This window comes from Lepidochelys olivacea (assembly GCF_965140295.1).
Source record: "Lepidochelys olivacea isolate rLepOli2 genome assembly, chromosome: 22".
NCBI lineage: Eukaryota > Metazoa > Chordata > Testudines > Cheloniidae > Lepidochelys > Lepidochelys olivacea.
In genome coordinates this window covers 21326054-21353320 of record NC_140432.1, presented here as the reverse complement: position 1 = coordinate 21353320, position 27267 = coordinate 21326054, and the positions used below count along the sequence as shown (strand labels likewise).

At 52.3% G+C, this 27267-nt stretch overlaps 1 protein-coding gene across 9 annotated transcripts in view; it reads right to left on the bottom strand.

Annotated features, from left to right (window-relative positions):
• Positions 1–26850, bottom strand: part of PHLDB1 (pleckstrin homology like domain family B member 1) — a 122715-nt gene extending 95865 nt beyond the window's left edge. For 5 of the 9 annotated variants that reach the window (XM_084611772.1, XM_084611773.1, XM_084611776.1 and 2 more), the window contains exons 1-4: positions 18432–18548; positions 14048–14137; positions 11278–11401; positions 7708–7878 (exon numbers count right to left, since the gene is read on the bottom strand). In XM_084611772.1, coding sequence (XP_084467898.1) covers positions 7708–7878; positions 11278–11401; positions 14048–14107 — 355 coding nt within the window. In that variant the 5' untranslated portion in view covers positions 14108–14137; positions 18432–18548. Of the gene's footprint in view, positions 1–7707; positions 7879–11277; positions 11402–11937; positions 11968–14047; positions 14138–18431; positions 18563–26767 lie in introns of those variants that run through there. The other 4 variants (XM_084611770.1, XM_084611766.1, XM_084611771.1 and 1 more) reach the window with 4 other exon arrangements.
• Between the last annotated feature and the right edge of the window lie 417 nt (positions 26851–27267).

The window sequence follows — 27267 nt, the reverse complement described above, 5'->3', positions numbered from 1 at the left end:
GACAAACTTGCTCCAAAGGAGACCCATTTCCCAGGCATGGTGCAGGAGAACCTCACACAGAAACCCCATGGGCTCACGATAGGCATGGTCTCATTCCTGTTCAGCAGCCAGATTCTGATCTCTGTCACACCAAGATCAATTTAGAACAGCTAATGAGTCTGACTTCAGGGGAGTGTCTCCAGATTTACACTAATATGAGACAGCTGAATCAAGTCTTTGGGGGGTGAAGACATAGAAGGGTGCTGGGTCCAAATCTGGGATGTCCCAGAATAACAGAGTGCAGGATTGACTCCTCTGTCTTGATTACATTGAGTACTTACAAAGGGTTTTCCAGCCAATGGCTCTCAAAGCCATTTATCATCCCCATTTTACAGATAGGCAAACAGTGAGGTTAAGTGACTCGTCTGAGGTTGCACAGCAAATCCGTGACAGAGCCAGGAATAGACTTCTAGTCTGATATCTTGTGCACTAGGTCACAGTGCCTCCCAGGGCTGAATAATTCACGCAAATGCTCCTAACTGCCTGATATGGCAAGAAGTGCAGCAGGCAGAGAGGGGGAAAGAGTGAAAACAGAAAAGAAGGGCACAATGAAGTCCCCAGCCTCCCCCAGTTCCCCTTTTCCCATGGAAATGGCGTTAAATACCTCCTGTGACAGGAGCTGGAGGGAGGATCTGGCACCCAAGGAAGCTTGTTATTGCCAGTTTCATCAAATAGAGCAGACTGCAAGTGGCAGCAGGATTTGCTGGGATGGTGTCCACCTCCAGCATCCTGAGTTCCCCCACCCCGAGGGCCCAGCCTGCCCTTATTTCTCCACTGATTGGATCCATCCAGATACAAAGCTGATGTCAAAAGCAAAATGATGAGCGATATTACCTCTCACCACGATAGATGGCTTCCAGGGCAACACACTCATGAGAATGTTCTGAACAAGGCCAGATCCATCACCTGCCTCACCTGTCTCCGTTCAAGAGCTTCTCCCTTCAGAAATCTCCCCAAGTGTGAAGGTTCTGGAAAGGTAACGTATCGGAGGCCAACAGCCTACCAGCCAGCCTTACACAGGAGCATCTGGGAGAGGCTGCCAGGCACTGCCAGGAGTGGGGAAGGAGGAGTTGCAGGAAGCGGCAGTGGGATTTAGGGGGAAGGGTCAGGTCTGGAGAAATTCTCCTCCACCACGCTCGAAGGTCTGTACCAGAGTCTGTGTCTACTGCGCTATCATTAACTGAATTGCTCCCTTCCCCTGGATACCATGTTGCAAAATGACAACACCTTAATAACAGCCCACGGTGCCTCTGCACAGATCATGTTTTGGGCTTCACTTACAGCAATCAGCACATACTGGGATCAGGTCCCAGCTCTGCTATGAGATACAACCCAAAGAAATGCAGCTCCAATGCTAACAATGGGCATAGGTGGGAGTCACACATGCGTGTGTCCACATGTGTCTGTCTGCATCTGTCTAGACTGCCTGTGGGCCAGTGCACTGTGGTATGTGTGTTTATTGTGCTATCTGCCCATGGGCAGAGAGTGTGAGGATGCATTGGGCCTCGGGATCTCACTCTCTACACGTTGCATGAACTTCCCAGACAGGCACAGAGAAGGAGCAGTGGGGTCTGGGAACAAGTCTGTTTATAATGATTGTAGTGGGAGGAAGCCTCAATTTAGAGAGAGTAAATTAGGGACAAATCTGATTCAGCCTGCCTCTATCTCTGGGATTTCATTAGCAAGGCAAAGGAACTTTCACTGACCGTGCTCCCTGGGAGCAGTCAGGCTATGTTCAGATGCTCTGCATAAGTCAGATTCCTGCAAATAAAAACTTCAGGAACCAGCATAGTGAGGAGTGGATCTGCGTGCAGAGTGCTGCCAATGACTACTAAGACATGCAAGAGGGAAAACCCTGAGATAGGTTACAGTATTGATTCTCAAACTTTTGTATTGGTGACCCCTTTCACACAGCAAGTCTCTGAGTGCGACCTCCCTTATAAATTAAAAACACATTTTTTATATTTAACACTATTATAAATGCTGGAGGTGAAGCAGGGTTTGGGGTGGGGGGTCACGAGCTGTGAGTCTCCAAAGGGATCACGACCCCCAGTTTGAGAACCCCTGGGTTAGACAAGACACAGTGCAGGCTTCCCTCACCCAGCTCTGCTAATGTTCCTCTATCCCAACTCACAGCTCCCTGCTATTCCTCTTCTGGGCTCCCTCCCTCATCACCTCTGGACAGTGCCTCTCAATTCCAATCTACAGCCCCACTGCTATCCCAGCCCTGGGATTCCCCCCACCCCCAGCTCTGCCAATGCCCTTCTATCCCAACCCACAGGTGCACTGTTATCTCAGCCATGGGCTCCCCACCTCACACAGTTCTGCCGGTGCCCCTCAGTCCTGATTTATTATACGCCCTACCATTCCTATCCTAAAATAGAATCATAAGCCTGTCCAGTGTTCAGAGTCCATAATCTAGTCCAGTCCCCTGCACTCATGGCAGGGGTAAGTATTATCTAGACCATTCCTGACATGTGTTCGTCTAACCTGCTCTTAAAAATCTCCAATGATGGAGATTCCACAACCTCCCTAGGCAATTTATTCCAGTGCTTAACCACTCTGACAGTTAGGAAGTTTTTCCTAATGTCCAACCTAAACATCCCTGGCTGCAATTTAAGACCATTGCTTCTTGTCCTATCCTCAGAGGTTAAGAAGAACAATTCTTCTCCCTCCTCCTTGTAACAACCTTTTATGTACCTGAAAACTGTTATGTCCCCTCTCAGTCTCCTCTTTTCCAGACTAAACAAACCCAATTTTTTCAATCTTCCCTCATAGGTCATGTTTTCTAGACCGTTAATCATTTTTGTTGCTCTTCTCTGGACTTTCTCCAATTTGTCCACATCTTTCCCCAAATGTGGTGCCCAGAACTGGCCACAATGCCCCAGCTGAGATCTAATCAGCATGGAGTAGAGCGGAAGAATTACTTCTCCTGTTTTACTTACAACACTCCTGCTAATACATCCCAGAATGATGATCACTTTTTTTTGCAACAGTGTTACAGTGTTGACTCATATTTAGCTTATGGTCCACTACGATCCCCAGATCCCTTTTCGCCATACTCCTTCCTAGGCAGTCATTTCCTATTTTGTATGTGTTCAGCTGATTGTTCCTTCCTAAATGGAGTACTTTGCATTTGTCCTTATTGAATTTCATCCTATTTACTTCAGATCATTTCTCCAGTTTGTCCAGTTCATTTTGAATCTTAATCCTATCCTCCAAAGCATGTGCATGGGTGATTGTAATGAATTACACTTGTCCTATGGCAGAAATATCAATTAGGAACCAAACAGGTCACCAAACCTGTAAAAAATGCAAGTGTACTAAGAAACATTTAAGCAAAAAACAAGCACAAAAATTCCCTGTGGCCCCCATCTCTCCCCCCCCCGCAGCTCTATGCAGCTGCTTTATCATAAATAGAAACATTGTAACTGTTACAAGCTGTAACTATGCTGACTCCTATGGTAACACCAGGGCCAGTGCTGTAAAAGATGTTATTCAGCCATGAAGTATTAAGGCTGACTGTGTCATTTACAGCTAAATTGGGGGTTTATTTATGAGGCATAGCATGAGCTAAATCTCCAACAGGGCAGCCTGTACAGAAAGGCAGAGTCCCCTGCAAATATTTTAGGGCCTACTATCGCCCATAGGAAATCTGAGTGTGTAAGGATTACCATTTCATCCCAGTTTGAGCTCAGCAATAGCCAGCCCTCAGTACCTTTAAAGCCTGGTGCAGATATCAACTGGCTCAGCCTCCCTTCCCCTATGAGGCTGGGAGCTGGTATCTCCATTTCACAGACACAAATCAGGGTACAGAGAGGGCAAGCCAAGAGCACCAATAGCAGAGCCAGGAACAAAAGAACCCAGGAGTCCTTACTCCCACTCCCCTGCTCCTTCCACTGAACAAAGAGGTCATGTGAAACTGTGGGCTTGCACAGCCAGTGCCTTGGGGCATCTCTGATAACTAACAGTAGCATTTCTGCCAGGGTCTCAAAGCACTTTACAAAGCAGGGCCAATGTCGTTGCACCCTTTTCTAAGTGGGGTAACTGAGGCACAGAGAGGGCCCAAGACAGTGAGTCAGCAACAGAGTCAGGTGTAGAACCCAGGATTCCTGGTTCCCCATTCCCTGTGACAACTACTAGAAAAAGTAACATACAATCTGCTTTGCACCCTGTATTGTGCTACAAATCAAGGTAAATGGGTACAAAGCACCACGTCAGCGAGATGGGAGCCTGTGGTGTTTCCATCTGGGACAACAGGCCCAACTGGGGGCACAGACCTTGCTCCTTCCCTGATGGATACACACAGCAGACGGTTTAACAAAGGAGCTTACATCACAGACAGTGTTGCTAGCTGGGTGAGGATTATGTTCCCAGTTGTACTGAGAGGAAGAGGAGGAGCCTGACAGGATGCTGGCCAGCTGTGCCATGTGTCACAGTGCCAGCCCACGCTGGAGCACACGGGGAGTAGGTACACTACAGCTAAGCAAACCCTGCTAGCAGAGAGGTGTGTTGCCCCACACGCTGCCTCACAAAACACCTTACTGGAGACACAGGTCTGAGGTGGTTGTCAACTCAGACCATCCCTCACACTAGGCCGGGGCAGCAGCTCCACCTCACAGCCCAGTGGCCATTGGCATTATCAGACAGGAACAGAACTGTGGTCTGTCTAGTCCAGTATCCCTGTCTCCAGCAGCATGTTGAGCTGAGCCAAGGTCTCACACCCCACACGCAGCTCAGCACAACTGGCCAGGCATCTGATAGGATGTTTAAGCCTCCTCTGAAGCACTGGACACTGCATGAGGATCCAGGACCCCCGGCCATATGGTCTGATCTAGTGTGGCAGGCAGAAGAATCAGGGCTAGCTCAGATTTGTCCTGGCAAATGCTGCGCTCCTCTTTTAAGAGCATTTGGGAGAAAGAAGGTCTGGCTCTGAGCTATCCCATAACACTTATGGTGCCTGCAACTCCAGAGGCCACACTGCATCATCCCTCTAGGCTGGGATTTTCTCCAGGTGGAGCAAGGCTCATGCCTCTTTGTTCCTCTTCACAGTCTTCAGAGCCCCCTCCCGGAGCACAGCCACCAGCTGGCCATAACAGTTACAAGCCTGCAGCTCATTGCTATGGCAACTCAAGCTCTAGAGAGATGTCATTGCAGCACATTACCCTGGCAATTAAAGTTCTAGAATGACCCCAACAAGAAGGCCTGTTAATATTGAGGATCCCCCCCCCCACCAAATTCTGTAAAGGGCCAAGCAGAGAGACAGGGACCCTGCCTCAAAGAGCTTTAAGTCTAAGCCAGGCAAATCTCAGCCATGGGACAAATGGAAAGGGCAGGGAAATGAGGGAGCCTGGTTATGGCAAATGAAACCAACAGGAAGTACATCAGAGAGGGAGTGACTCAGGCACACTGAGATTTTTAAGGATAGATGGGGAAGGGGACAGCCTGGGAAATGGCCCAGGAAAGCTGAACCCTAGAAGCTGAAATAATTACATGAAAAGGAGGCATCTGGATTAAAAAGCCTTGTTTGTTTGTCAGCTGGTTGGTTCTTTTAAAACAATCAGCTTTAAATTCCCCTCTTTCTGCCTCAAACAAGCCCAACCATTATTAGAGGCTCTAATAAATTCCTGGCAGCTGATCCCGCCTCTGCTTTCTGCAGCTGTCAGACGATGGCTCAGGATGCACCTTTGATATTTGACAGTGTAAACTCTCCATCAGAGAGGGGGAGCTGGATTCTGTGTTTTGTGCCAGAGACCTTAATACCAGATTACCCAGCAAAGCGCATGGCAGCTCCCCTAAAGCAGCATGCTTCTCCATGGGCTAGCAAGAAACTGGGGCACAGGTTAGCAGAGAGCCATTTCCAGTGCAATTGATGAACTGGTGCAAAGAAGTTCAGCAAGCATCTCTTTTTAAGAGCCATGCATGACAGCATTGTGTGGCAATGGGCCAATAGGGCTAGTCCATGCCAGGCTTCCAGCTACTAGGGATTCTAGCCCAAACCTGCTCCTAGTAGACAAACTGAGGATGCAGGATGGGTCACACCTGTCCCCATCTACCCCTCATCTTAGTCCCAAATTTGCCTTCCCCCCAAGACAGTCTAGCACTCTCTCCTCTTTACAGCCCTCCTTTAGACACCAGAAAGACTGACCTCTCAAACGATGATAGCCCCCTGCATGAGCCTGTAGCAGGGTTTGAACCCAAGGATCTTCAGCACCCTGACCACATAAACTAAAGGAGTAATCCCATTAGCTGGTAGCAGTAATAGGCTGTTACCCTTTAGTGCAACTGCCAATAGAAGGGGACACAACACAAGCTTGACCAGTGAGTCACACTGAGGTTCTAGAAAGGATTATTATTGCTAAAGAAATTCCCATCATCAGAGCTGCCTGTGCTGTCCTTGCCCTCTTTGTCCTCCATGGAGCTCTGGAAGGCTGAGAGGATGTGGCGGCAGGCTGGGAGTCTTGCATTTCCACAATGGCCAACCTTCCTTGCTCTGGATCTGCACACACCCATGCTAGCAAGGCAAAAGGGACCAGAAACTTCTTCAGAAATACAACAAGCCTGGACAATTCCAATTAACACTGGCAAGAAGGGCCTGTAGCATCGTCCCCCTGGAAAGAGCACATGTGCCCAGGGGAAGAGACAATCAGATGTTAAGGAGAACTGGCCCTCATCAAGGTAACAGGGAGTATGTCTACACAGCAAAGAAAAACCCGCAGCTGGCCCATGCCAGTCGACTCAGGGTCGCAAGGCTTGGGGCTTTTTCATTGGTGGGTAGACTTTCGGGCTCAGACCCTCTCACCTCACAGGGTCCTAGAGCCCAGGCTCCAGCCCGAGCCCAGAAGTCTACACAGCAAGGAAACAGCCCCACAGTCCAAACCCAGTGAGCTCAAGTCAGCTGGCATGGGCCAGTCGTGGATTTTTATTTGCTATGTAGACATAACCAGGGAGGCAAACGCAGATCCCTACAGCTGAGTCAGAGCACTCAATGGCTAAAATATAAAGGAGACTCCAAACCTACAGCAATTGTTGGGGGCACCTTCAGGAAGGAGGATGGGGAATCTCTGTTCAGCCAGGACTCAAATGAAGCTGTGCAGTCAGAACATGCCACCTGCACACTAACCAAGCCAGGTTCTGTTCCTGGTGGGACATCCCCACTAACCCAGCACCCCAACAGGATAGTTACTGGAACTGGGCTTCACCTAATTAGCAGTCACCACTGGCTCTGGACCTGCACCCGCACCCAGGGCTGGGGTTTTAGTTCCACTGAAAGCAGTGACTCGCTGAAAACACAAGCCAAGTTCACCCTGAAGCCGATCCCAGCTCAACAAAGCTTCCGTAAAACGGTGAGGCTGGGCTAAGTTGCACTGGGCTCAACTCTCTCAAGCCTAGTTACCCTCACCTGCTCTCAGGAGAACTATGATTCACCCAGCTCCAAGGCAAAGATGTACCCTAGCTGCAGAGCGGAAGCTGGCTCCAAACATATCCAAAGTCAGAGGAAGTCAGGACCCACCTTACAAAGCTAGGAAAGTCAGAACCTGACCCAAACATCACCAATCTTTGGGGACTGAGGGGCCCAGGCCTGGAGCTAGCTGAGCGGTCAGGAGTGTCCTCTTATGCATTGCCCCCACCACAGCCAGTATTGATGCCCAAGGGTAGGCACCTTACCTTGTGTCAGGCGAGTGGGCTGCTTAACCTGCAGGCCATCAATGGCACAGACATTCCCGCAGGGGTGCAGGGTGAGGGTCCCACACACATTCTCGATGTAGCAGTGCTCAGAGGCCAACCCAGTCCCCTGAAGAACAATGTCCTTAGCAGCCGAGCCGATCATGGTCCTCCCTGCAAGGAGAAACATCTGCTTAATGCTCCTTGGGTCATAACAAGGAGATCCAGTGCTTGGGAAGGGAGGCCAAAGCAGGTCAAGCACCCTCATTTACAGAGGCTGAGAGGTGACCACTCACCCTGTATTATTGGTGATAAAACCCCACTTGGTGTGCACCCCACCCTGCGTGGAAACCATGTGATAGGAAGGTGGGGGCTGGGCAGGAAGCATCCTCTGTAGTTTTTGCTAAGAGGAGCTCCTGAACTGGAAAGTGGGGAGGGGGGACACGTAACCAGCACTTCAATTGTGTGGAATAACGGGACTGCAGCCAGGGCTGAGGGCAGCTCCTGTCCTGATGCTGCAGAGCAAGTGCAGGCCTGGACATCAAGCCACCAAGTTTTAGACACTGGTGGGTCCCCTAGAGAGACTGAAACAGCCTCTCCCCGCTCCTGTAACCATCACCATCACCTGTAACCATCACCAGCACACAAACACAAACAAACCACGAACAGCCACTGATTCCCACACACACCACCTCAGAAAATGGAGGTACAAGCCCCTCATATAGGGGCATGACATAGGATCCAGAAGTCCTGTGCTCATTCCTCTAGGCCAGGCTGACTCTTAAAGCTCCAAAGGCAAGGCAGTCTGCACCCACAGGGCTGTGTGGTAGTGCTGATTTGTCCCTCCTGCCCCAGCACTCTGCAGCGCTTGGAGGAACAGGGCTGCTTCGTACTTCAGAGGAGAGGGGAGTCCTTCCACGGAGAAGATCTGGACAGCGTTGCAGGGCCCAGCACAGCGCTGCTCTCTCCTTGGCTGCAGAGATTAGCACTGGGCTCCTGTCTGTGGCCCAGACTGCAAAGGCCAGGCCAGAGAGTTGGGACCTTGCAGGTCCTCAGGTCAGAGCCTATGCTCCTTGGGGCTTTTATCAGGGCTGCTATTGATCACGCTGTTTCCTGGGCAGCACTGGCTCCCTGACAGGAATTCACCCTACAGGGTCTCAGCATATTAGCTGCTGGAAAGAAATGGGGCCACTTGGGGACAGACAACAGAGAGCTAAATGTAGGTGGTCAGAGACACCCAAAGAGCGACCCACACATCCCAGTCTTGTCCCTTGTAGGAACATGAACTCAAGCAGAGATGCAGCAGAAGAGGCAGGAGGAGGCTAGCGATAAAGAATCCTGTTTCATACTAACCACTGTGCCCCCAGGTTCCTCCTCCTGCTCCTATCTCCTTCCCTCTCTCTGATCAGACAGGCAAATTCCCATGGCCCCTCCACCTCTTCTTCCTCCCACCCCACTGCAACCCCAATCTCCAGCTGCCTCCTTGGGCAGGCAACTCCCACTCTCCTTTGATCCAGTTATCTCTAGCAGCTTCCTCTGTTGACTCTGTGCCACAAGCTCTTGGCTAAGCCCTCCCCCACCCCCCTTGGCTCCCTCCCATTTCACACTCTCAGGCCCCCGCTGACTAACATTAGACTGTGAGTTGTGTGCTCAAATAAATTGGTTAGTCTCTAAGGTGCCACAAGTACTCCTTTTCTTTTTGTCCAAAAGAAAGGCTCACTAAGTAACAAATGCATGGCCCAAGAAGAAGCTCGGCTCTGCTCCCCTTTCCTGTCTGAGGTGCAGGGGGCTCGGTAGGGTCTGTGGTTTGGGCTGGCGTGTGGGCATGTCACACATGCACAGGCGAATCCTTCCCAGTGAGATCTTGGATGTCTCCACAGGGAGCAGATCTGGCAGCTCCCTGCTTCTCAGGCCAAGGATGCAGACAGGTTGCTAACGGCAATGTCTCCAGGGAGAGCTTGGCTCTTGCTTCTCTCCGGTTTTTAATCTGATGCTGCACTGTGGCCTCAATAACAATTATTGGACACAGATGCATGCCTAAGGCCTCGCTTCCTAACACCAACTGCTGGAGAAGGGCTGACATTTGGAGGGGTTGAGCCATGAAGGAGCTGGAGTCTCTGATCCTAAACTGAGAGGCAGGGGGCAAGTGGCTCAGGGATGGGGAGGCACAGCTCGGTTCTGATCATCATGTGCTTGTCCCTGTAGCAGGGCCATTCACAGGGGCTGCCAGGTAGGGGTGTTATTGGGGATTGAAACTTTTCAGGAGCTAGCCACCCACTGTCTGGAGGGGAGGAACAGATGCCCTATGTGCCTCTCCCGCCCTCCATTCTTGGGAGCCACGGCTGGATCTGAAACACAATTGCCAACCCATCTTTAACTGGGATGTTGGTTCCATCTGGCTCTGGGCTGCTGAGCTCACATAAACCAGGAACATCGGTGCGATGTTAACCCAAGTCCCTGCAAGACGAGAGGGTGTGGCAGCACCAGCTCCCACCGATGGGGCTACAGAAGGGTGGGACTTAGTGCCTGCCCCAGGGGCTAAGGGTAGCCCAGCCAGATCCAGACTGTGCCTCCCCACCCCAATTTTCAGTGGGACTAACCCAGGTTCCGGATCCCACATTCAGTTTCTAGATGTGGCTACTTTAATGGGGCTCTCTCAGCACCCTGCAGGAAGTTACAGCCACACAAAGCGGATCACAGCAAAGCCCACACACCTGGAGGGGAAGGGGGGGAGGGGGCAAGGGCATGGGTGGCAGCAGCAGTCAGGCCAACACTGACAGTAGTCAGCAAGAGCAGAGGGAATCCCACAGGTCAAACACTGCCGTCAGTCTGTGCCTCGACTGTGGCAGAAGGCAAGTGCAGTGCAGCAGCATCTTGCGTGCCAGGCCATCAACTGCCCTGTCTTTTACTGTGCCCCTCTCATCTGGGCTCCAAAAGCACCATGTAATCTTCCACTAACTATACCCTACAATCCATGCAGGCAGAAGGTCCATATCAGATACTGGGGTGGGGCAGGAATATTAGCTCCATTTAGCAACAGGGATGGAGGGGGGCAGGCTAAGATTCTCAGAAGTGGTCACTAATTTGGGGAGCCCAACTGGAGACCCCTACGGGATGACTTTCAGGGGTGCTGAGCACCCACAACTCTAGCTGACATGACTGGAAGCGTGCGTGTGCTCAGCTCCCCTGAAAGTCAGGCCCTATCGTTTCCAGTTGGACACCACCAAATTAATGACCACTTCTTAGAATCAGGCCCAAGGTTCCTAAAATGGGCCATTCAAAATTAATGGCTAGTTTGAAAATTGGGGTGTAGGAGACTTGCCCAAGGCCTCAGAGCGAGTCTATAACACAGCTGGAAATGGAACCCCTAGGCCTCCTGTTCTACCCATTACAAACACACCCTCTCCACAGTCTGGTTTTCCCATGGTGTGATGGTTGGTCTCCACCCAGTGTAAGTTACACAGTGGGTGTCAGCCACAGGAGGGCAGGAAAAGTGACACCCCTTCCTCCAGGTAAGCTCCAAACCCCTATCAGCCTCGGCCCATCGTCACAGCACAAGCAAGGGGAACTTACCCTCTTCTAGGGGCAGGAGAGTGATGGCGGTGCTAAGCCTGCCACTGCCCAAGCTCACCAGATGTGGCTGATCGGTCTGGACCTTCAGCCCCTTGCCCATGTCTATTAGGTCCAGAGGGCTGTTCTGTAGGGAAGGATAAAGCAGAACCCCTGGTTAGAACGTGCTCATCCCTGAACTCAGGGGAGAGGTCACTGGCCTGAGCCCTTCCTAGATGCGAACAGAGAAGTTTTCCAACTGGCAGGAAATGCAGTGAGTTTGGTGAGTCACAGTCAATTCCTGGTTTCAGAGTAACAGCCGTGTTAGTCTGTATTCGCAAAAAGAAAAGGAGGACTTGTGGCACCTTAGAGACTAACCAATTTATTTGAGCATAAGCTTTCGTGAGCTACAGCTCACTTCATCGGATGCATACTGTGGAACCGATGAAGTGAGCTGTAGCTCACGAAAGCTTATGCTCAAATAAATTGGTTAGTCTCTAAGGTGCCACAAGTACTCCTTTTCTTTTAGTCAATTCCTGGTGGACCAGCATCCACAGTACAAACCCCCCCTCCCCAGTCAGTCCCTTACTGGCAGCGTCAGCAAAAAGGTGAAGGGCTGAACAGGCCATTGGGACTGCCCTCTCTTCTCACCCCTCCAGCGCAGGCCAGGTTGTGGATGCTGACCTTGTCACTGACCATTTTGGAGGTAAGCAGAGGGCTCCACAGCTGTCAGTCCGGCATCAGGACATACATATAGGGAGGCAGATATGGCACCAGCTGCTGCAGAGGAGGTGGCTCTTGCACTGGCAGCACCCCACATGTGGGAAAAGGAAGAGAGGAAGCAGGGATGGAAGGAGCCCAGATCCACAGGGACAAGGCTGATACATGTCTGGGGAACAGGTAGGGGTGTGCAAACAAGACCCCTGAAATGAGGAGCAAGGCCAGTGGGGCTTCTGAAAGGCAGGGATGGGGTATGTTCCAAGGACTTGCTCATCCATGGGTGGCTTAGTCCCTAGGGCTTGAGTGCAGGTGGAGCCAGCATTGGTGGGGGAATTCCCAATCCAGATCATACCACACTGGAGTGCTCCAGAGAAAACTCACCGGCCAAACCTTCCCCTGCTTGGAGAAGCAGGAAGTGGAAGTGGGGATACACAACACGCCAGCCATAATCCCCCTGCATCCTTGCAGGTTCTGGGCCATGCCTAACCATGACAAGGAGGCATCCACCCCTGACCCCCATTTGCTGAGGCCTCCAACTGGGAGATGCTCTCCAGGTTCCTTTGCTGCAGTGGAGCCGCTTTAGCCCCTGAAACATGCCAGTAAATGGATGGATGGACAGGGAGACAGACAGGGTCTGTGCTGTGGGTTGGCTCCTACCCAGCAGTCTGTCCACAATCAGTGATTCAGATAGGTTTTATAGCTGTTCCCACTTTGCACAGCAAAGATCGATCATAAATATTTATAAGCTCCTTATCTTTCTGCTCTATATGACACGGCAGAGCATAAGTGGAGGTCTCACAGGATGGCTGGCTGCAGCGAGCAGGGCAGGGCTCTCCCCTCTGCCCTGGGCCCCTGAACCTATTGCAGGTAAACCAGAATCCAACCAGGCTTCACTTAGACCCACCAGCTACATGTACATGCATGCAGACATGGATGCAAGCACACACAAACATGAACCCACACAAACCCACAAGCACAGACTGCTGGGCCCCTGGCTCCACATTCTGAGGGTGTCTCCCTCAGCCCTTTTTCCAGAGCACAGAGAGTGCCTTGTGTAGGCTCCAGACAGCAGGCTAGCAAGCTGAGGAGTGGACTCCTCAGATGTGGAGTCCAAGGGTTGTAAGCCTTCCCCACGTCTCCAGATCTCAGGACAGGCCGGTTGTGATCTTTGCTCTGTGCTGCAGGCTTAGGGAAGAGACTAGAAGGATGAAAAGTGAAAACAGCCCAGCCCTAGGGCAAGGGGGATTCCATGGGCTCAGGTTCTTTTTAATAGGATCCAAGGTACTAGCCATTTAGCCCAACTGGATTTACAGCCAATCCCATAATAGGATTGGGAGGAAAGACCCAATGGCACTTGGCAGAGGGCAGCACCAGCCACCCACACCCTAGTCCTGGGGTTATTTAGGATACCAAGATCCCTTCAGAGTTGAACTCGGGGAGGGAGTAGAGGGTGGGAGATGTGGCACAGAGCCATGCCATTCTTCAGCTCTGGGGTGGGGGATCATGCCTCATTGACTATAAATCATCAACAGCCTCTTAGCGTGATGGGGCCACAATTCCTCACTGGCAAGCTGTCCCCATGTCCCTTCTCCAAAAGATCCCCCAGGAGCCTTTAGGGCCAGCTGGGCCAAAGTGCAAGGACATGGATGCTGAACTGCCCAACCTCGAACCAGTGCCCCCAACCCCCATCTGGAACTGGGGTTTGGCTCATAACCGAAGCAGGGTCATGTATGAAGCCTGACTCAGGCCTGGGAGAGGGAATAAACTCTCTCTATGCTCTCAGGGGATTGCCAGGCCCATCCGCCAGCACTTGGGGCTGCTCTCTCTTGGGTTTTCGGGATGCCCTGATTTCCTGCTGGCCCCATCACTATGGGGACCTAAGCAGCCTGTATAGCCAGCATCGCCCCTGAATCCCTCTCTAGGACCAATAACCTTTGCTCATTTGTGACCCCAGTGCCAGTCTCTGGTGATGGAAGGACAGGGCATTAGCCCCCAAAGCTATCTCAGTCTGCCCTCCCCAGCACAAGGTGGCAGTGGTGATGCACTGGCTGGAGGAGGTGACCCTGGCACACACCTGGATGATTGCTTGGACTTTGCGGGTCGGGCTGGTAACATTCCTGTTTGAAGCTTCCATGGCAACTTCATCAATGTGCCTGGCACTCTCCTGGGAAGGAACCAGAAACACAGAGGGGGTGTTAGGACTTGAGAGAGCACTCCAGTAACAGGAATACAACGACAGAACCAAATCAGCACTGTACACGGGGCTATGCGGCAGAGACGCGCCTCTCCCTCCCCAACAGGGGATGCAGAAGGTTGGATCAATGAGACACATGAGATCACAGGCTGAGAGTAAAGTTCAAAACAGCCCAGCAAGCACAGGTGAGTGATCAAGAGGCCCCATTATCTAGGCCTGATCAATGAAAGGAGAGAGTGGTTTAGTGATTATAGCAGGGGATGGACAATCAGGATGTCGGTGTTCTATTCCAAGCTTGACCTTTGGCAAGTAATTTCACTGCTCTGTGCCTCAGTTTCCCTATCTGTACAGTGAGGTCCACACCCACCTATCCACACAGGCTGTCAGAGCTCATACTGCTTGTAACCAGTACTTGGATGAAGAGTTCCAAAGAAAAGCAACATGTCATCAGCAGTACACATTCTGCATCATACTGCTCCCCCTATCCCATAGACACAAGCAGCTTTCAGGCTTTCACCCAGCTTCTGCATTGGCATTATTTTCTTCTAGAAACAGGTGCGGTGTATGAATCCCAGGACTAAAGAGACACTGCATTAGGAGAGATTGATGGCTGCAGCACTGAGAGCTGAACACCAGGGGGCACGATTTATGGCCTTATAACCTTCTTTTACCAGCGGGGCTATGCGTGACTGAGTCCCTGATCCTCATTTGCTCTCTGCTGGCTCCTGCTCAAGTCAATGGAGAAATGACCACAGGGGCATGTGGCTTGGACCCCAGCTGAACTGGGTAATTCTGCACACAGGGTCTCCGCTGATGCGAAATGACAGTGAGTGGTACAAACGCCCAAAAAGCACAGTAACTTAGAGCACCTATGTACAGAATTCTACAGAACATGTGCAGAGCATGGGATACATGGCCCTGTTTCCCCATTCACCTAAGGATCTCCCAGGATCTCTTTACAAACATGAACTACGTTAGCATCATAAACCCTGCACAAGGCTGGTCAGGGGAGGTGTACAGGAACAGGCCAGCCAGCTCTCCAGCACAGCAGCTCTTTAACGGCACTCAGACTGGCAGGACAGGAAAAAGAATCTTCTCTCCCAGTGAAGGCTGGTGTAAATACCCCAAGTGAGGGAGCCACCACTCCTTCCCCAAGGAGCTGCAGACAAATCACTCAGATGGAAGAGTATTGTGCTGAAATATTCAGAGCTGGAAAGATGCACTGGACTACTGACTCCCCCACCAATGCAGGGCTCAAACAGGACTACAGAGAGAGGGTCTGCGGGGATTAGAGTTGCTTGTCGCATTTGTCTGGGGAAGAGGAAGCCCTGCCCCTCCTTCCCCGACCAGGCCTCTGCTCTTTGTAAAACGTTATTTTGCTGGTATTAAGGCAGAACTAGGTCACATATGGCTCATTAAAAGCATGCTAAGCTGTGTGACACCAGTGCACCATCTACAGGCTAAGCCTGCATTGCAGGTGATAGCATGGACTCAGCCTTCTCCTATCATTGTCAATGGAAGACAATGTTCACGAATTCAGCCACTGACACTCCCAAGAGCCCCAGCCTGCTTTCAGGAAAACACACTGAACTCTCCTCTGTTACCCCCAGGAAGCTTCCCTGGCCCTGCTTCACCCACCCCCGGTCAGCATTGGCCCCAACAGGATTTGAGAGAACAGGATGGGCTTGGGTAACTTGATCATATATATATATATATAGCTCATCTTAAGTGATCACTCTCCTTACAGTGTGCATGATAAACATCCATTTTTTCATGTTGTGTGTATATAAATCTCCTCACTGTATTTTCCACTGAATGCATCCGATGAAGTGAGCTGTAGCTCACAAAAGCTTATGTTCAAATAAATTGGTTAGTCTCTAAGGTGCCACAAGTCCTCCTTTTCTTTTTGATTGTAACACATGCAAAAGTCCCACCACGGGTCAGTGGCGATTCCTGACCTCCCAACACTGCAGTAGCTCCCTGCTGTTCTCCACTGGCTCGGCATTTCTTGTGCCTTTTCCTGCCAAGGGCTGGGGCCACTCCGAGTTCATGGAAAGATTGTTTAGTCTCTGCTCCCACAAATCCAGCAGCCCACCCATTGCAGACACAGCCAGAACAGGGTTGCGCTGCTCCTGGGTCACATTAAAGGGACCCAGATCTCACAGATGCTTGTGTCTAATGCATCGCAAGGGCCTATAGGGCCCTGGGGATTGAAATCTGGCTCACCATGCCTGACATGCATATTCAGTCCCCAGGCCTTTTCTTTCAGTTGGCCAGTAGGGAGTATGATGCTCCGGAGGCAGACCCTGAAGAGGGGAATAATTCCCATAGCACTTTTCACCTAGAAGGATCCCACAATGCTCGACAGAAACATCACTCCCCCAGGACTGACATACAACCACCTCTGGGGTGAAACATGGCAGCTGCCACACACCAGCACAGTGACAGGTTAGGGCAGACAGGGAATAACAACCTATATTCAACTGAAACTGCTCGGGGCAGGATTGGCGGAGTGTAATTACCCAAGACGGGCTTTGGCCAGGACACTGGAGTCAATGCCCTGGCTTGTGGAAAGTGTCTTGGGAACTTTATTGCTCCCAAATGACCAGGACTTCAGTCCACATCCCATCCAGAAGACAGGCCATTTGTGGGAGATGGGTTAGTAGAGTGTGAGGGCCTAGACAAGGCCCTAGTGAAGCCTGGGATCACTGCACCTCATGGGCTTCACAAAGACCCAGTGCTGCCTTCACCTATCAGAGCACCCAGGACAGTGGAAAATACCAGTGCTAGCCCAGCATGCAATGCTTCTCTGGTTCCAGCTGAAGGCAGCTGTGATTTGCTCTGCTGTACAGCATATGTATAACCCATGGCTGGGCTCTGAGAAAAATGCCAGCGCAGCCCCCTCAGATGGGCAAAGTCTGGGCTTTTCCTACTGTCCCTAGAGATAGAGCTATCTACAGGCTGCCCTGGCAATGCTAGCCCACCAGATCCTCAGGCTTCGACCAGTGCAGCAAGCAGAGATCCTCTCCCTACTTTGTCAAAGCAAGCATGGTCTGTGGTTACCACAAACCATACCCAGAGCGAGAGCACACAGCCCAGCCAGGAAGAGTGGGAACTAGTGGGTAGCTATTACACACTGCGGAAAAAATGAAAGGCTGGAAAAAGACAGCGTTGACTCCAGGGCTGGGAAAGAACAAAAACAACCATCAGCTCACAGTAAAGGCCCTGGCTCCCTCCGGAACAGGCAGCTGAAAGAGGACAGCATCTGGGAGTAAGACCAGACAGAATTCAAGCTGAAGTGCCTAGACTGGCATTCAGGGCCAATTTCCATAGCAGCCCCCACTGACACCAAGGAAAGCCAGGCTTCCCCCCTAGGGGGGCCTTGGGGATGGAGCAGAGGAGCCTAGTTGGAAATATAATTTGTAAAAGAAGCACACTGGACGTGAGGCTGAGTGATAGCTCTGGGGTTAGAGCCAGGAGAATTTATGTGGATCTGGCTGTCAGAGGGGCTGAGCTCCTGCCACTGCAAGCTGCCAGTGATCAGCACATCTGAACCTCATCTCACGATCTGGACAGTAACGCAGGGCCATTTCCCTTCACTCCCTGATTCTCATACGCAAGCCTACAGCTACTGAGGGGCAGGATTATCCCTTGCTGCATAGAGGGCCAGTGTGTGTTTTTGTGAACAAGTTAGAGAAGGGGCACTAGCTCATTACCACCAGGACTTCTCTCCATTTGCTGCCACTTTCCTATGGCTGCAGAAGGAGTTCCAACCTGCTACATGAGATTTCCTGAGTGGGCTGTGCAGCCAGGGCCTTTCCTGTGGGGTGTGGCACTGGGGGCGAGAAAGGGGGTAGAGGAAAGATGTGGCACTGGGATCGGGGGTGGTCGTGGCAGAGTAGGAGACACAGTAATGGGGTTGTGCAGGGGGAAACACAGCTTCCACACAGCATATTAATGGAGCGGTTTGGAACTCTCTAGGACCTGCTCCCCTGCCTGCTCAGACAACATTTGCTACCATGCAGCTGAGCCTGTGCCAGCCACCTACTGGACCAGAGCCACCCCTGATGTTTAGAGGAGCCCCCCCTTGGCCTGGGCTCCAGCTCCTTCAAGTCAGGGTCTGAGCCCGGATGCTGGCAGGACAAGGAGCCCATTGGACCCATGAGCACTGGGAAGGGCTAGCCTTAGAGTTTGTGATCCCCCTGCTCCAGTCCACACACGCCACACCCCTAGCCACAGTGTGGTTTTGAGGTCCGCATCTTACCTGCCCTTGGATCCTCACCCTGGCACTGGGCCAAGCACCGACCACCAGCTTCAGTGGAGGGGATTCATGTTCCTATGCTCTGCTCATCCCGTGGCCTTGGGGTGCGGCCTACCCCAGCTGCAGAAGAAGTCGTAGAGAACAGTCTGCACTGCCAGCTCCCTGCGGAGGTGACAGGTGCATCAAGGCAGGAGACCCCAGTGGGGAGAGCCAGGCCAGCAGGGCCCACAGCCCTAACCTCTCCCCAACCCCTGCACCTTCTCCCCAAAAGCAGCTGCAGCCAGCTGCTAGCTCTTGGCTGCTGCTAGGCCAGAGGAAAGGCAGGCAGGGGGCCGGACTCTTAAATAGGAAGAGAGAGGAGGCCAGGATGGAATCATGCTTGGAGATTAACCCCTTCCCACCACAGCAGGCCACAGGATCGCAGTCATATCCACAGAGTCAGTGGGAGGTGAGGGGCAAGTGTCACACTGGGCCATGCTCTGGCACCTTCCATCGATCTGGGCATGGCAGCACCAAACCCACCCAGCTCCCATGAGCCAGGTACCCCCTTCACAAATGGGGGAACTCCAGCACTGAGAGGGAAAGTCACCACAGCAGTGCAGGGCAGGGGATAGAACTCAGGAGTCCTGTCTCCCAGACTTGCCACCCCAGCTCTAACCATTAGGTGCCTGCCTCTCCTATCCCAGAGCCAGGACTAGAACCCAGGAGTCCTGACTCTCAGATTCTCCATACACATCCTTCAGCTTTAATCACTAGACTCCTCTCCCCTCCTCAAGCCAGGAATAGAATCCAGGAGTCCTGATTCCTCTCCCACCCCATTCTAACTACAAGACAAGTCCAGGTTTCCCACTCTCACACTAGCCTAGCAGGCCACCTCATCCGACCCATAACCATGGAGATGCTATAATCCTTATAAGGGATTTTACTGCTTTCCAGAGGAGGGGGATGTTGATTCCCCAGACCTCTCCACAAAGATTTGATACCATCTCCCCCATCCCAGTGCCCCAGTTGGAACTCTTGTGGGAGCCAGTGGCCGCTCCAAGGACCTGGCTATCTCTAAGGCTCTCCAAAGGGAACGCCCCAGTGCAAGAAGATAAGGAATTGGGGAGTCCCCCTCGGGGCATATTTCATGCTTCCTCCATGCCCCCCATCCCAGCCTCTCACCTCACCTCCTGGGAAGCCCCAGCACGAAGGGTGATTGCTGCCCTTCACAAGCAGACTCTGTTCTAGGAATGCTAGCGAAGGAGTGAGGCCCAGCCCAGCCGGGTGCCCCACCTCTGGCAGCAACAAGGCAGCCTTTCTTCTCTCACAGCAGCCTGCAAAACACTTCACTTGTTCCTGCCACGAAAAGAGGCGCAGGCTTCAAATGCCAAAGGGTCGGGCTCAGCTACCATGAAATAGCAACGGTCAACAGAAAAGCAGCCCCAGAGCCTTCACATACAGCAGAGACCATGCTCACCCCTCACACTCCCCCATGAGATCACTCCCCCCTGCTTGCTCCCTCCTTGGCATCCACGGGGCTCATGTCTCCAGTTCCCACAGAAATCCCAACATAAAATGATTTAAAAAGTTAAGAAAAAGACCTCTGTTCTTTCCAGGAAGGGAAGAGGTGAGCATGGGAGGGGAAGCGCGGAGGAGGACCTTACCTCAACGTAAGGAGAATGGGTGCACAGAGGCCACCCACAAAAATGAATTTCAGTCTTGCTCAGCTGGTGCCACTCAATCCTGACTCACAGCACCCCTGCTGTTCCACCCCTGGGCTTCCTCCTCCACAGCTCTGCCAATGCCCCTCAATTCCATCTCATAACCCCCCATACTGTTCCAGCACTGGACCTCCCCCTCCCCGCACACCCCACAACTCTGCCAAAGTCCCTCAATTTCAACTCATAGCCCCCCTACTGTTCTAGCACTGGGATCCTACACCCAGCTCTGCCAAAGCCCCTCATTTGGACATGAAAATTACAAATATTTGACAACTCAGGCTGGAGCTTGCACTCAAATGTCAGCTGCTGCTGTCGGATTCTTGTTGAGCTGAGCAGTCTCTGTAGCCTGGTCACAATACAGGGATGGGACAGTGAGCTGAAGCATCAGGTGGGACCAACTGGCCTTGTGGCTGAATCTCTCCTGCCCCTTTCTCTTGGGCTGGGGCTATCAGTGGCAACACTCTGAAATGCAGTGGTAGGGCTGGGAGCCTAGTTTGGCTTCAGGAGGGTTGGGGAAGGAGGATTTTTACTCCTGGGTGTCTCATTAATCCTTAGAGGTCATTCCATCCTTAGAGGTTTTTAAGGCCCGGCTTGACAAAGCCCTGGCTGGGATGATTTAGTTGGTGTTGGTCCTGCTTTGAGCAGGGGATTGGACTAGTACCTCCTGAGGTCTCTTCCAAACCTAATCTTCTATGATCAAGTTTGTTTCCCTTTGAGATCCAGCTGGTCCATTCGACTTAGATGTTGCCTTCCAAAGTGCTCACCTTCCCTTCTTCTTGTGTATCACTGCACGAGCCTCCAAATGGGGTCCCTTTGAGACACTATAGTAACTGCAGCTTTGTATAACTGTAACCCACCCCCAACCAAACAGAGGGGGATGCATATCACACCTCCAGCAGTCACACGTGGCCAAATCATTTCCCCGCTTTGTACCTGAGTTTTCTTATGGAGATAATAACCCTGCCCTGCCTCCAAGGGCACTGTGAGCCTGGGTTAATTTATTTTTATAAAGCACCTTGTAGATGGTACCTGCTGTTATCTTACTTAAAACCAAAAAAACACAAGGGGAAGGAGCACCCATCTGTGCCCCATTTAGTTGTATCTGCAGCTACAGAGGGAAGGTCGGAATCAGTCTGCAAATACACCGAGAGTATGGAAGCCTGGGTGTGCCCAAGAACAGTATTTGGCCATGTGTACATCTATACACACCATATGGAAGCTGGACAATGTCTATCATCCTCTCTAACGGCTGAATGCAGGTGTGGCAGAAGGAATGCGTAAGAGAAGGGGACTTGGGTAACCCACAAGGAGTTGCAGCACCCGATGTTACATGCCCTGAAATATAGCATCCCTGGCCTCTTTCTTCCCCCTACCCCCCATTCTCTTCAATGAGTCACTTGGAAGCAGTCAGAGCAGCTGAGTTAACAGGTACACCACACAGCATCCAGGCCCTGCATTCAACTTGGCTGTACATTCACTCCACATCTGTTAATGAGTTTAAGGCACCAAAGCTGCCACCCCATCCCAGTGAGCAATGGGCTGTTCTGCTTCCAGCCTGGGAATGTCGGAGGCGGGAGCATTGTCTTGGAGACAAACGTGGGTGGGAAGGGGACTTGCGCCAGGCAGCCCACAGTAACTAAATTGCAGCAAGGGCCCAGATTGTCGAGAGCTAATATGGAGCTGGTGTCACACTGTCTGAAACACCCCATCAGGCCCAGTCCCTGTTAATAGGCTAAACTCAGCCTGCACTTATCTCTACAACAAGCTGAAACAGTCTGGTGCTCAGGAAAGCTTGGACCCAGTGTGACCCAGTGACCCAGGCTCCCCACTCCACATTTCAGCATGTTGAGATGAGAGGGTTGGGAGGGCAGTTTGGCCTCAAAGCCTGGATTTGAATCCGCTGTTTGGGTCTGATCTCATCTCAAAGGCCATGCTCCCCATTGCTGGGACTCCAGCTACAGTATTTGTTCTGATCCCCTCTTGGCAAACGACCAGCCATGTCACCACAGGTGCAAGGCCCAGTAGAGAGGCCAGCCTGCCCCAGAGGCTCCTTCCCCTCATTCTTTTCTCCAATTGCTCCTTCTAGGCGGAAACACCCCATACACTCTCCATCCCGAAGACTACACACAGTGGAGCACTGGTCACATGTTGCTAAGGCAACACAACACGCCTGGCAATAACAGTAACATAAATTAGCTCCAAGATAGTTACATTGGGAGACAGAATTCTCTGCCCCACCCACTGATCTCAGCTCCCCAGAGGAAATGAGCTCCCCTACTGGGGTCATTAAAGTGTGCACAGCTGCCAGCTCCAGCCCTGAGCATTTCCTCAACTCCTCTTGCCATACTCCATACAGAGCAGTCAACCCCTCCTGCCCCCCAGCCCCACACAAATTCCATTTTGCCTGCCACCACCAGGTATTGCTAGCCAGGGAGATTTGGAGTCAAAATAGGGACCTGCTTTTTAACACTATGGAAATATAAAGGACACAAAGGCAAACGGAGGCATCCAGAGGGGCAGAAAGAAACCATAAAGCAAGCGCTGCCTCCCCCATCACCCACTAGGGGCAGGTCTGGAAGGGTTTATTCAAACAGACTGGGCTCAGATGTTCAATTAAATAGGGTACCTAATACATGAAGAATCCTCAGCTAAGACAGCTAACACCTTACCACAACAGAACTTCCTGTCAAAGTAATGCTTAGGAACAAGACTGCAGTCTGCAAAGAATTAACTAGATAAATCTCTATTCTGCCTCTTTGCACCATGGAAGGCTTTGAATTTAGGCAACCCAATACATCTCAGTCCCAATTCACAGCGCTCCTGCTATCTCTGCCCTATAGTCCCCCATGTTCATACAGCTCTGCTCCTGCCCCCAAATTCTGACCTGTAGCCCGCTGCTGGTATCCCAGTCCGGAGCCATGCCCTCACCCCCAGATCAGCAGATGACCTCAATCCCAACCTACAGTCCCCCATGGTTCCCCACACGTGCACACAACCCTGACTCCTAGCTCCCTGCTATCCCAGCTCTGCCTATGCCCCTCAATCCAAACTACAGCATCCCACCCCACTCCCTTTCCCAGATAAAAGAAAACAAGGCTGAGGTTACTGATCTGTATTTTACAACAAATCTCAAGGAGCAGATATGACACACCAGTACGCCCAAGGCAGCTCTGACCTGAACATCATTTATAAAGGTTGTTTGAATTCATTATATAGGAACAGGACAGTGCCCAGGTCCAATAAGAGAAGAGCAGCAGGGTGTTCTTCTACTGCCACCCACAGACACTCTGAGGAATCCCACCAAGCCAGAGCAGCAGCGCTCACTTGCACCAGCCAAAACACCAGGGCATGAGGGGACACACACTACATGAGAGTCCAACCACAGATATTTCCAGGTGTCACTGTTTTAAAGCTCAACAAACAGACATAACAAGGGAATTGAGACTATTTGCTGACCTGCCAAGCATTAGGCACCTGGTGACTCTCTCACTCTTGGCAGCATTGTCACACATCTTAGGTAAAGTATCACAAGGCAGGAAGAAGAAATTCCCCCAGGAAATGCTCTTAGGCCTCACAGAAGGTGCACTGGGCTGGAGCCAGGAGACCAGAGCTTCTGGTCCTGCCTCTTTTGGTGAGGGGTGTAAATATTACTGGCAGTTCACACCCCTCACTTCTGACAAAGAACGTGCCCGAGTTTTAAAAAGAGAAGTGCTGGAAACCCAGCACACGGAACAGCTGAAATCCAGGCCCATTCAGCCATCTCAGCATTTTTACATGAGGATGGATGAAAAAGCAAGTGGACGTTTAAGAAGAAAATCCTCACACACAGCACAGAGCAGCTGGGCAGTTTCCTCTGGGGCAGACTGGCCATCGGGCTCAGGAACCCTCAAGGAGGAGGTGAACAGGGCAGAAAGAACATATCTGGCCATAGAGGAACCTCCCAGGCATGAGCATGGAAGATCAGGATTCCTATTGGTTGGTGTGGGCTTACCCATCAGCCATCACTCCCTGCCACAGAGGGTACAGCCAAGTTGAGACCTACCAGTACCAAATCAAAGGGAACCCCAGGATTGTGCATAGACATAGACAAGGATAAGGGGCAAAATATATAATCCCCACTTCACAGGGTCCCAGCCATCATAGAATCATAGAAGATTAGGGTTGGAAGAGACCTCAGGAGATCATCTACCCCATTCTCTGCTCAAAGCAGGACCAACACCAACTAAATCATCCCAGCCAGGCCTTTGTCAAGCTGGGCCTTAAAAATCTCTAAGGATGGAGATTCCACCATCTCCCTAGGTAACCTATTCCAGTGCTTCACCACCCTCCTAGTGAAATAGTTTTTCTTAATATCCAACCTAGACCTCCCCCACTGCAACTTGAGACCATTGCTCCTTGTTCTGTCATCTGCCACCGAGTACAGCCGAGCCCCTCCTCTTTGGAACCCCCCTTCAGGTAGTTGAAGGCTGCTATCAAATCCCCCCTCACTCTTCTCTTCTGCAGACTAAACGAGCCCAGTACTCTCAGCCTCTCCTCGTAAGTCGTGCTCCAGCCCCCTGATCATTTTTGTTGCCCTCTGCTGGTCTCTCTCCAATTTATCCACATCCTTTCTGTAGTGGGGGGCCCAAAACTGGACGCAATATACCAGATATGGCCTCACCAGAGCCCAATAGAGGGGAATAATCACTTCCCTCGATTTGCTGGCAATGCTCCTACTAATGCAGCCCAATATGCCGTTAGCCTTCTTGGCAACAAGGACACACTGCTGACTCATATCCAGCTTCTCATCCACTGTAATCTCCAGGTCCTTTTCTGCAGAACTGCTGCTTAGTCAGTCAGTCCTCAGCCTGTAGCGGTGCATGGGATTCTCCCGTCCTAAGTGCAGGACTCTGCACATGTCCTTGTTGAACCTCATCAGATTTCTTTTGGCCCAATCCTCCAATTTGTCTAGGTCACTCTGTACCCTATCCCTATCCTCCAGTGTTTCTACCTCTACTTAGTGTCATCTGCGAATTTGCTGAGGATGCAATCAATCACATCATCCAGATCATTAATAAAGAACTTGAACAAAACCGCCCCAGGACCGACCCCTGGGACACTCCGCTTGATACCAGCTGTCAACTAGACATCGAGCCGTTGAGCACCTGTTGAGCCCGACAATCTAGCCAGCTTTCTATCCACCTTATAGTCCATTCATCCAATCCATAGCTTTTTAACTTGCTGGCAAGAATACTGTAGGATACCATATCAAAAGCTTTGCTAAGGTCAAGATATATCACATCCACTACTTTTCCCATATCCACAGAGCCAGTTATCTCATCATAGAAGGCAATCAGGTTGGTCAGCATGACTTGCCTTTCGTGAATCCATGTTGACTGTTCCTGATCACTGTCCTCTCCTCCAGGTGCGTTCCATGCTCAAGTCATTCCTTCACTTGACTTGCCAATGGCTAAATAACCACAAGGACAGCAGCAGCTGGCAACAGTGGCCCACACAAGAGCCCTCCTGCCACACTCACACAGAAGTGACCATTCCCAAAGCACAGACACTAAGCCTAGTTAGGGTTCAGAGTAGCAGCTGTGTTAGTCTGTATCCGCAAAAAGAAAAGGAGTACTTGTGCCACCTTAGAGACTAACAAATTTATTTGAGCATAAGCTTTCATGAGCTACAGCTCACTTCATCGGATGCCTAGTTAGTTAGCATCTCTCCATTTCACAGGCACAGAGAGAGGTGAAGCAAGTCAACACCAAAGCTGGGATTCCTGGCTCCTAACCCCTAGCCATTGGTCCATTCAACCAAGATGCCTCCCCTTGTGTGTAGCTGGACTCTGAATAGCCATCTGCACTAAGCTGCCCAGGGACTCTAACCCAACTCTCAGAGAAGTGGGGAGGCTACAGATCTGTAAGGACTCCCCTTCACTTTGGCTTCGCAACCCTGAGCTCCCTCCGCTTCCCGGGGAGAGGAGGCTGCATGCCAAAGATTTGTTGTTACAGATTATGGGAGAAAATGTCAGAAATGCAAGGAATTCTGCCAAAGCCATTTCCCTGGGACAGCACGAGCCCTGACTCGGGTAGGGGACAGAGCTCGGGTTGTTTGCAACAGCCCCTTTGGCACGCTCCCATTTAACCCGAGCACCCACCCGGGGGTAGGGGCATCTCACCAGTCCCGCGCTCCTGTCGCCCCAGCTCAGAAAAGGGCTCCAGATTTACAGGGGACATTTAGCCCGGTCACCCGCTGGGCTCTCAGTCCCAGCACCTGGGCTGTCCGCTCCCCAGCGGGCCAAACAGGGTCAGACAACGGTCACCTGGCCCAGCCCCCGCTCGGGCAGAGCCAGCGCCGGGGCAGCGCCAACCCCCCGCCACCCGCGGAGCACACACGCCACCTGCCCGGCCGCCGGGCCCCGCTCCCCCGGGCCCCGCCCTGCCCTGCCCTGCCCTGGGGGCCGGGCCCCGCGGGGAGCGGAGCCCGGCCCGGCTCACACACAGCCCCCGGCGCCGACCCGAGGCGCAGCCGGCCGAGCAGGGCACCCGCCGCCGGCCGCCCTCGGGCAACGCGCTCCGCCCCCGCCCCCGCCCCGCCGGGGCCCTGGGTGCCCGGCTCTCGGAGGGACGGAGCCCGCCCCCGGGCGCCCCTCACCTGGCCGGGCCGCGCTCCCCTCAGAGCAGCCGCTGGGCGCGCGCCGGCGAAGCTCGGTCACCGCCCACCGCGCGCGCGGGCCGCAGCACCCCGGCGGGCGGGCGCGCGCGCGCGCGGGCGGGCGGGACGCCGACGGGAGGGAGCAGGAGGCTGGGGCAGCGCGGGGACCCCGGGCAGCGGAGGTGCGCTGCCGCCTTGCCCCGCCCCCGCCGGCCCTGGCGAAAGGGGACAAAGGAACTGGCGGCGTTCACCCCACCTCCCCGCCAAGTCGCTTCACGTCCTCTGCAGAAACCAAGGAGCTAAGCCTCGCACGCCGCTGCTGCTGGGGAAACTGAGGCAGGGCGAGGGGCGTGGACTTGCCTCAGGTCAGACGAGAGCGAGCCCCACGCCAGCACAGAACGCAGGGTTCCTGCCTCCCACAGCGGTGCCACCCAAGCCCCGTTCCTTCCTCCCCCCGGTTAAAAATACTCCGTGGTCTGCACAAGCCTGGAACTGCGGGC